The sequence below is a fragment of the Danio rerio genome, chromosome 24 (assembly GCF_049306965.1).
Source record: "Danio rerio strain Tuebingen ecotype United States chromosome 24, GRCz12tu, whole genome shotgun sequence".
In the NCBI taxonomy this organism is placed as follows: domain Eukaryota; kingdom Metazoa; phylum Chordata; class Actinopteri; order Cypriniformes; family Danionidae; genus Danio; species Danio rerio.
The window spans coordinates 36,579,478-36,590,000 of record NC_133199.1 but is presented as its reverse complement, the minus strand read 5'-3'; the positions used below and the strand labels follow the sequence as shown (position 1 = coordinate 36,590,000).

Sequence of the window (10,523 nt, the reverse complement as noted above, 5' to 3'; positions counted from 1 at the left end):
GAAATAAGTGCATGGAAAAGAGTGAGTGAATTCGAGCTCTGAGTGCACTAGAAGGGTTTGGAAGTTTTGTTTTTTTTTGTTCATTCCTAATTGTTAAAAATAAATATATTCTCTGTTACTTATCAGCTATTACTAACGAATTTGTTTTTCTTTCTGTCATTGAAGGTTACTTACATTTAATAATGATTTGCTTAAAAACTTACAAAGATTCTGCTGAGGATTCCATCTTGTGGTCAGAAGCGGAAATTCAATCGGTGCGCTAAAAAACAACTCATTTAGGTGCATCGTGGGATTGATAGTGTTCTCAATGGTCAGAGTTTTCTAAATTCAAACACTATTATCAGTGGTTGTTCCCTCAAAAAGTGCACTATTAAAGGATATAAATTAGGGTCCATTTTTAGACACAGGAAGTTAATTTTTCAACACGTTAAGTGTGGAATGTGGTAGAGGTAAATGCATACAGTTCTCTACACGGTGGTTAGACAGTGTATTTATCTCACTATTATATTATTATACTAACATTTTTGAATGTTCCTCAGGTAAGGGCAATATTACCCTAAACCTAACCTCATATTGCACTACTTATAGGCTACTACATCAAAATTTACACAGGTAGCACAATTCAATTCATCAGCAAAATGTGCTATACTTTCTTTCTTAACGGGAACAAAGAACTTACACATTTATATGTCAAATCTGACAGGTAGGAAAAACAGTCAAAACAGTCTAAAGGTTAAGATAACATTACTGATCAAACATTTCACTGAGCTCATTTCAGTGCCCTGAAATCACATTGTTGCTAGATCAGATATGGTTGTGGCTGGAAGTTATTTTGATTATTTTTTAAATTTCCCATTAATTGTATTTTATTAACAGCTACCCTCACCCCAACCGTCACAGTAATGTAGTTGTACAGAGTATTATTTATGTTATCTATTAAATGACCCAATACATTTTTTGATGTCTACCCCTAGGCTATACTCTAACCCTAAACCCAACCATCACAGTACTGTAAAAATATGAAGTATTGTTATAGTATCATAAACATATTCTATATTGATGTGCATATATTGCTCAGGATACAGTATATGCTATTTAGACTTTATCCTGAAATCATGATAGAGATATTTTGTATGGTCCATTAAACAATTGGAAACAATTACAGAGCATGAGTGTCAGTCAGGTTGCCATATACTGTGTGTAAAACGTTGCGTAGACATGAAAATCATATGTTTAGGCATGGATGTAAGATTCTGACCGTATGATAACCTTGGATAAAATATCACGGTTTCATAGTATCCCGGTATTGAGATTACTGCTCTAAAACATATTCTTTTTAAATTTGGGTAAAAAACTAAAACTTTTTTGCCCTTTAAAAACAATACATTTTATTTTTTGAAAGATTTATAATATTTTGAAGCAGTAAACATGCTAAATAACTCAAATGAACCGTTGACTTCTGCTGTCTTCATTAGTTTAAAAACTCAGAATTCTTTACAAATTAAAACTGCGTCTTTGGATATCTTTTTCTGTTGAAGGTACTGTTGTCCTAAAAAACAAACAAAAAAAAAGTAAATAAAAAATCTTACACATACCTTATTAAACGGTATTAGAGAAAATTTTGGCGGTTTTAAAACCATGATTTTTCCAAACGGCGATATATCTTGAAAACGGTTATGCCTATTCATGTTCCTTTTAGATAACAAATAAAAGTAAGCTAACAAACAAGACTTTAGGAATTTGTTATGAAATAAAATGCCTATGACATAAGGAAAATATACTTGTATGATATAAAATGCAAAAGAAACAGTTTGGGGCTGCTATGTAATAATGTGTGTTTATAGGGTATATGCTGAGCTTTTCCCATACTGATAAACTTCCGGTGACCTGTAATTGTGAGTTTTTTTTCCATTTTATACAGTTCCTTTTACAGCATTGATGTTGTAATGTAATTAAAATACATTCGGTTAAATAAACTTTGGCATTAATTTAGTTGCTTAAGCGTAAAACAATACAAAAAGGTTAGCTCAGAAACTCCATTGAATATACTGGGGTAAAATAAATGCTCATATTATAAAGACATGGCGTGGGAAAATGTAATTTAATGCAGTGCTTCTTGTACAATCTGAGACCCACTTTATATCGGATATCACTCAGCTAGTGGAGATCACTGATTTTTAAAGAAAACAGCCCTTAAACGCGCCGGTTTTTGCATTCGCGTACAGTTCGCCGGAAGCGCTTAATCCAGGTTATTGGCAAATTAAAAGTCCTAATAGCATGCTTCGGCATATACCCTATTCATCAGGATTTTATATATTCTTTCAATGTTAAGTGTGGTGGTATATATATATATATATATATATATATATATATATATATATATATATATATATATATATAAAGCAATTCCATGCAAATGTCACCCTGCCATGAAAAAAATTAAGTTTTAACCAAAATATGGAAATCATGTCTGGGTTTTTTGGGTAAGCAAGTATTTTACAGTACTTTAAAAATACTCAAAAATGCATCTGTCAATGTTTTCAAACTATTTTATTTGATTTACCAAAATCACACTAGTGGCAATTTTGCATGTCACATCCGTAACGACACTAAAACATATTTACAGATTGATATTTTTCTGGTCCTTTAACTCTGTGGTCAGTTGTTCTGGAAAATATAAACAAAAGTTTCAATATAATATTAAAGTATACTTTCTATGTGAATTTATGTTTTGAGTTTTTACTGTAAATGTCACATCCATAACGCTGGAATAGCTCATTATCTATATTGCATATTTACGGGAAAAGTAGGTCACAGCTTGACAACGGGATAATGTATGTCCCATGGCCAATCCAGTGAGTACCACTAATCTATAGTATAGATCAGTGGCCGAGAGTGTGGATGTTACAAATAACAAAAATAGGTCACCATTTTAAAACTATTTCAGATTACAGATTGAGTCAATTGTAAACACATCAACTCAAAAGCAAATGACGCAAACTGCTTGCTTTTCATCATGTCTAAATCAGGGCTAAAAGTGTTGGGAGTTGTTTTAAGCTCGATGACCATGATGCGCATTGATGGAAGCTTGGATGATTGACACATGAAAAGCACCACGTTGTCATGACAATAGAGGAGGCCCCTCCTCCTGGAGTACATAACCTCTGCCTTTGATCAGGCCTGCAGTCACGCTCCGGCTCTGCTGCACTGAGGTAAGGATTTCTAGATATATCATAAAGATAGCCACAATATTTTAACTAATGCATGGAAAATGTTAATAAATAATTATCACAAATAAAAATACATATTTAATACTTAATGTTTAGCTTGCATACACAAAAATAGTCATATAATAAAATGCAACTCTTAAATAATATACACATTTTTTTTCTAAATGTAAAACAACATACCAAGTGTTTTAGAAAATGTTAATTGATAAAGAAAAACAATTCAAGTATGTTTCCATGTATATAAATGCTTTTTAGAATATTATTATATATTAATGTTTACAAATACAATATTAATATTCATCTAAAAACCAAAGGCATTAAAAATAAATTATAAAAAGTAGTTTTCAGCGTAATTTTGATTAATATATTTATATATTTTCTCTCTGTTTATATTATTCAACATGTTAATTATGAGTCTGTTACTTTGCATGTTAATAAATGTAAATTAATTATAATTTTTAACTCTCGAAATGGACTTTATATTTAAAATATTGTTAATTATTTGATAATTGGAATTAATATTAGAATAAGTAAAATGTTTATCATAGTTATATTTATGGTATTTATATACATGTGTTAGGATGTTATATTGCTCCTGGTGTTATATTAGATTTTTTTTTCTTATAAAAAGTTAAAGTAAACGTATGTTATCTGGAAATAAACAGATAATGAATGTGTCTGTACATTTAATAAACCCATTATGCATTGACATAGTTATCCACAACAGGCTTACATTCCAAACCTTGTGTTTTTGAGTCCAGATTCTCTTTTGTTTATTCAGTTTGCACCATTCTCAGAACCAATAATATGCCTTCCAGTAAATATGACAGTGCCTTTGTCAAGCATATGAGCGCGTGTGTATGTGTGTGTGCTGATATCTGATACCTGAACAGACTGGAGCATGTCCACCGACTGTGTGAGGTCACTCTCAGACAAAGCCGAACACACACTCACCATGCACGAACACCTCTGTGAGTACCGCAGTTTCCCAGTGCCTTTCTGCATGCATTTCTGTGCATTTTAAAAGAGATGATCAGAATGTAAAAGCTCAGAATGTGGATGAAACAGGGTGTAACAGAGACTTAACAGATAGCGACAGTGTGCTGGATGCATTGTAAACCTGTTATCCTCCTGCAGATGAAATGGACAACCAGAAACATGTCGCCGAGGAACATCAGCAGGGTAAACTGGGACAGAAAAAACCACGGAGAAAAGACACTCCGGTCCTCAACAGCCCTCCGCTTTTACCAGGCAAGATTTTGTATTTGGGGGGGGGGGGGGGGGGGGGGGGGACGTTCCACAAACGTCTCTTTGTCTGAGTTTTCTTGTCTTTCTCAGGCGTGAGATTGATGAAGACTGAAGCTCGAATGATTCATCAGGAGGATGAGGAGAAGGAGATGAAGAAGTAGATTTGTTTGATTGTTAGTATTTGTTGTTATTTTCCGAGCCTTCATTAAATGTAGGTTTTGCAGATCTGTTTTGTGTACGTGTGTGTGTATATGTGTGTGATTATTTTAGTGTTTTGCTTTAGAAACACAATGCGGATTGAAGCAGATAGCATTTTATTTACAAGCATGTTGTATACAATAGAAATATTGTAGCATAAATGCAGGAATAGTTCATATTGGGTCATCGTTTATATATAATTTAAACAGAATACATAGTGATCATGGTTGTTCATATTCACTCACAGAACTATTATGGTAATTCTGAAAGCAGGGTTTGTGTAGTATGTACTGGTGTATTAGTATGCGATTATTTCTGTACAGAAGGTTAGCTGGTACATTTCAGGAAACTACTTTCTATAACTTGTCAACATAGGTTTTTTGCAACAATATAAAAATAAAATGAGATTTTCCACACAAAAGCAAAATTAGCTCCCCAAATACTCAATATGGTAAAAAGTGCAAAAACAGCAACAATTAATATATGTTCATTTCATTACAAATATAACAAACTATGCATATATACAGAGCTCAGCATAACTGAGTACAGGCCATTTTGAAAATAAATATTTTTATCTATTTCTTAGTGAAAATAGGTGATGTATTTCGGTCCATTTAAACAAAACCGATTCATTAAACAGATATTTTTATTAAAATAATATTTTAGTCACCAAACATGGTTAGAAATTAAAAGATAATCCAATTAAATTCAAGCAAAATATTGCTAAAACCAACAAAACTTCACCTAAATTGTTCAAAATTTTTGCCTCTCTTGATTTTCCCTTATTTAATATTTTTTATTACGTATAAAGTTGGGTTTACTAGTTTTTGGAGATTCCTCATAAGTACTTTTGTTAGATAAACTCCAGATTTAGCTTCAGTACTGACTAATCTAATGTACAGTATATACAGTTTTTATGCTGAGCACTATATATATATTTATACACACACACTCGAATAGCAGTGCGATATGGCTGTATATCGGTATTGGTGGGAGGCGTGCCTTAGTGCTCCCCACCAGTGCCGATTTACAGCCATATCGCACTGCTAAGAGTGTGATGTGGCATTTATACAACAGTTCGACGGCATAATCATGTGTATAAAAAAGAAAATCAAACAGGGAGAGTCTCAAAAACCCTTTTGTACCAGGGGCTACTTTCTTGCACCATCACCATTTTGACCGTCAGAACAGCAGAAACCATTGCAACTTCATAAGCGTCACTTTAGAACTAGTATTTGAATGATTCTCTAGCATAATGTCGCAAGTGTTGACAAAACAAGATTATCAAGGACTTATTATGCGGTGTCTGTCGCCATCTTGTGGCAGATCGTTAACCATCACTTTCTTTGGTCTGCTCAGATGTACTGAATCTCAGAAATTATAAATATTTAGACACTTTCCTTATAAATAAACAGCTAGTTGCAATCTAAACAACTACATTTTCACCTAAAAAGCCTCAAAAGTACATTATGTCATCAAACAGCAGTATTAGTCAAACTGTAGAGTTTCATCTGCTTGTTGTATGTATAAAACACAAGGGTGAAGAGGCTGCACAGTGCTGTTATTTGCAGAATATCCTGGTAATATATAGTACATAACCCAATATTAAAGCAATGAACTTCAAAATTACAAATAGGCCTGATAAATGACACATAATAAGATAATTTAAATAAACAAAAACTGTGCCTAATTATTATAAAATCAATGTGGGAAAAAAACTTGTATTTGTCTTAAAATTGACTATATTGTCATTATGCAGTTTATTATTCTACAGTAGGCCTATATGAATGTGCATGCTTGTTTGTGTGTGTGTCTTGTATTCTTAACATTGTTGGGACCGTATGTCCCCACAAGTATAGCAATCCCAACAATTTTTGACCTTGTGGAGACTTATCTTTTTTTTGCCTATGAGGAAAAAGGCTCATAAATCCCACAGAATGAAGTAGGCTAATTTGAAAACGTAAAAAGGCATAATATTTCCTCTAAGGCGAGTGTTTGTTTTGAAAACAACATCAGGGTAGAATTGAGGGAAGTGGACAGTGTACAGTAGCCTGAAAAAAGTCATTAAATCAAGGATATGTTTCATAAAAGATGAAACCCCCAACGTGTGTATGTGTGTTCACCTCCCTCGTCTCAGAGAGATGGTCTGCAGGTGTCGGGCTTTGACTCGCGGGTCAGCGGCTCTGCTGCTCTCCTCTTTCTGCGGTCTGGACGGTAAATATGAGTTCGCGCAGTAACTGGGTTTCTTACTGTATCTCACCAGATGGTATTTGCGGCGAGTCGAAACTGCAAAAAACAGAGCACAATCTTAACAAACGAGCTAACTATCTAACACTGTACACATTCAAAGGTCAGACATACCGAAAGAAACACTCAAACTCGTCATCTGAGCCCTTTGAGTAAAGATTTATTGTCACAAAAGTGCAAATAAGGAGCGTCGAAACAAGCATGATCACATGACCACACCTGCCCTATGATTTTCACCTCTTTTTTTAAAATAAAAAAGTCATGAATGCATCAATAAACATTTATGTTGAAAAAAATCAAACAATTTTACGATAAACTAACTGACAGATCGAAATTAAATAAGTAAAATGGTGCAGTTCACAAAATGGCCGCCAGATAGCGGTACAGAACAGTGTGATTTACGCTGCTCGTCGTTTTATTAAAGGGATATTGTTCACCTCAAAATAAAAATGTACCTATTTACTTACTGGTTTTAAAAAGTTATGAGTATTTTTTCTGTTGAACATGAAATAATTTATTCAGAAAAATGTCAGAAACCTGTAACCTTTTAACCAATTTAACCAATAAGCAAGATAATCAGGCGCTTAAGGCCTTAAGAAATCTGCGGTCCCTCAAATAAATACTTAGAAGTATAAATTATACCTATAACCTATATATAACATCATTTCTATCATATTTTGTATGACAAGTGTCTAAAAAACTTAAGTTTAATGTTACCTCTTTCAATGTTACATCTGCGCAAATGTGTCCCATCAGTCAAGCTAGGTAAAGATTTAGTTTTAAAAACGAAATAGATATATAATTTTTAGTTGTGAATTCATTTTAAGAAAAGAAAAAATAATTTACAAAGTTTTACAAGATGCTTTATATGCTGTTGTTAATATTTTGCATTAAAATAAAATGGAGAAAAGGAGGAATTGAGTGATAGAAGGGAAAAAAAGCAAAACATCAATTAAAAATAAATTAAAGTACAAAAGGTGCATTTTAGAACTTTTGGGCCCCATGGCTGGAATTGCTTTGGGCCCCCAAATCACTAAATCCGCCCCCGCCTTTGACTTTCATAGTAGTAAAAACAAACACAATTGAAGTAAATGGTTACAGGTTTGTGGCAAGTGAATGAGAAGTAAATGATGGACAGAATTGTCATTTTGGCAGAACTATCCCTTTAAACTAAAACAATAAGCATTTGAGTGCCGTAGTTAAACTGTACATGAGGATTTCAAATCAAATAAATAAAAAAAAATAGCTTAATTTTGACATAGAGGTTTCTTGGCGAACACACATATGTACTCAACATTTACTACAAAGCAGAACTAAACAGTCATTAAGGCAAAGTCTCACCGTGCCATATTTATCCTATTTAAACATACAGCATTTCACTTAAAAACAGAAAATAAAAGACACACTCTGAGCCTAAATGTGTTAAACATGAGGGTAAAAATTACTTGAATAGCAAAATACAGTTATAGGCCTAATAAAGAAAGTAAAATTGACAATGTACTCGATTTACCCAGAGGTTTCTTAATCTGTATTTCTGACACAATATCTGAACATTCTTAAAATAGGATTAAGTGAATCAGAAATGTTTTATCTTCAGAGAAAATATTTTTTAAATACAAAGCAATGTATTTTTTTGGACAAATTATAAAAAGTTTCTGCACAAAACACCAAATTTGGTATTTAATATTCAATTAACTGAACGTTTCCACACAAAACAATAACAAGTATGCAAAAATGATTAAACAAACTGAATATTTATAAATAAAACAATAACAAGTGGAAGTAAAATATTGGATTATCTGAATATTTATGCATGAAAAACATACAAAGGGGCAAGCAGAACATTTTTAATTATCCATCTGTTTTGTTTTCATAATTATATTAATTCATTTTCCTTTGGCTTAGTTCCTTATTTATCAGGGGTTGCCACAGAAGAATGAACCGACAACTATTCCAGCATGTTTTATGCAGCTGAAGCCATTCTAGCCGCAACCCAGCCTTTAGACTGTGGGGAAACCAGAGCACCCAGAGGAAACCCACATGAACACGAGGAGAACATGCGAACTCCACATAGAAACGCCAACTGGCCCAGCCGGGATTCGAACCAGCAAACTTCTTGCTGAATTTACCAAAAAAAAAAAGTAATTTAACTATATATTCATATTGATATGTATATTTTATGATATATTATAGATATAGATATTTATTTATATATGTTTAGATATTTGTCTGTAAATACTGATTAAGAAAATTCACATTTTGCATTTTGCTGCTGGAAATGAACAAAACAAGAACAGAATAAAATTGTGACATTCATGACATTTTACGATGGCACAGGATCAACCAATCAAATTGAGCGTAGCAAAATTCATCCACAAAACCGAGGAGAGCAACATGCAAACATTCACATCAGACTCGAATCTGAAATCACTTTAAGATGAAGAAAAGACAAGACAAACACTGAAAAAAAGAAACCCAAAACAAAGATATGTGTCAAGAGGACAACGAAACAGATTCACAGCGATCATCAACAATAGATTTAAGGCAACAATGCATTTTTCTCTCCAACTAATAACTCAAGAAATATGCATGAATGATGGCTTGCGATGCGCAAAAGGACATACAGACATTAAAATCATCTTTGGTTGAGGCAACAGACATTTACACAGGATTTTGCTGCCTATTTATAACAGCCTATTTACATGTTTTTTTTTTTTTAGTTTGTTTTACTTTTATCTTTTGTATTTTACAGTATGAAATTGATTTACAGAAAGATGAACATCACAGACAGAAGACAGATATAAAAACCTCACGAGGACTAAAGTTTAATGCAAAAAATGCACTTGATTCTACGTCCACGAGAACTAAAAACATGAGAAATTCCCTTTAATTCTCTCACAGATCTGAGCATGAATATACACTTTCTAGAGTTACACTGGGTTGTTCATTATTCATACCAAATTACCCTATAAACACTTCATAAATAATATAAACGTTTATATACATTACATTACAAAAATAGAAGAAAATACAAGCTAATGTCAAAATAATTACATTTACTGTACTATATTTCAATGGCTTGGAGAGCTGAGCAAAAGAGTGAGATTTGTGCATTGATTCATGTTCAACTGTTTATATATATATATATATATATATATATATATATATATATATATATATATATATATATATATATATATATATATATATATATATATATATATATATATAGCAATGGAAAATTCTCAGTTTCTCAGGATTTATAATTAATTTGAGCAAAATGTAGTTTTGTTTCAATCCATAAACTACAGATGACATTTCTTCCCAATTTAAAATAAAAAGTTTTTTTGTTGTTGTTGTTTGCATTAAATAAAAAGGTGGCATGTTTTCAGGCATGTTTCTATTCATTTTTAGATGACACGATAATGATGTTTTTAGAAAATAAATGAAATAAGATAAAAATGAAATAAAACAAACAACAAAAAAATAACAAAAAAATACATTTAAAATAGATCAAAACAAATCAGAATAAAATATAATAAAATAAACAACAACAAAATAAACTAAAATTAAATTAAATACAATTAAAATAGAAAAAAA

The 10,523-nt window shown here is 32.1% G+C and overlaps 2 protein-coding genes across 13 annotated transcripts in view; one reads left to right on the top strand and one right to left on the bottom strand.

Annotated features, from left to right (window-relative positions):
* The first annotated feature begins 3,184 nt into the window (after positions 1 to 3,184).
* On the top strand, positions 3,185 to 4,703 carry ppp1r17 (protein phosphatase 1 regulatory subunit 17). The gene is made up of 4 exons (NM_001386576.1): positions 3,185 to 3,212; positions 4,124 to 4,201; positions 4,368 to 4,481; positions 4,569 to 4,703. Exons 2-4 carry the CDS (start codon positions 4,132 to 4,134, stop codon positions 4,637 to 4,639), a joined length of 255 nt encoding a protein of 84 aa, NP_001373505.1. The 5' UTR covers positions 3,185 to 3,212; positions 4,124 to 4,131; the 3' UTR covers positions 4,640 to 4,703.
* Positions 4,704 to 4,775: 72 nt separating this feature from the next.
* Positions 4,776 to 10,523, bottom strand: part of pde1ca (phosphodiesterase 1C, calmodulin-dependent a) — a 203,505-nt gene continuing 197,757 nt past the window's right edge. For 7 of the 12 annotated variants that reach the window (XM_073940952.1, XM_073940951.1, XM_073940954.1 and 4 more), the window contains one exon: positions 4,776 to 6,962. In XM_073940952.1, coding sequence (XP_073797053.1) covers positions 6,796 to 6,962 — 167 coding nt within the window. In that variant the 3' untranslated portion in view covers positions 4,776 to 6,795. The remainder of the gene's footprint in view (positions 6,963 to 10,523) is intronic. The other 5 variants (XR_012399487.1, XR_012399491.1, XR_012399489.1 and 2 more) reach the window with 3 other exon arrangements.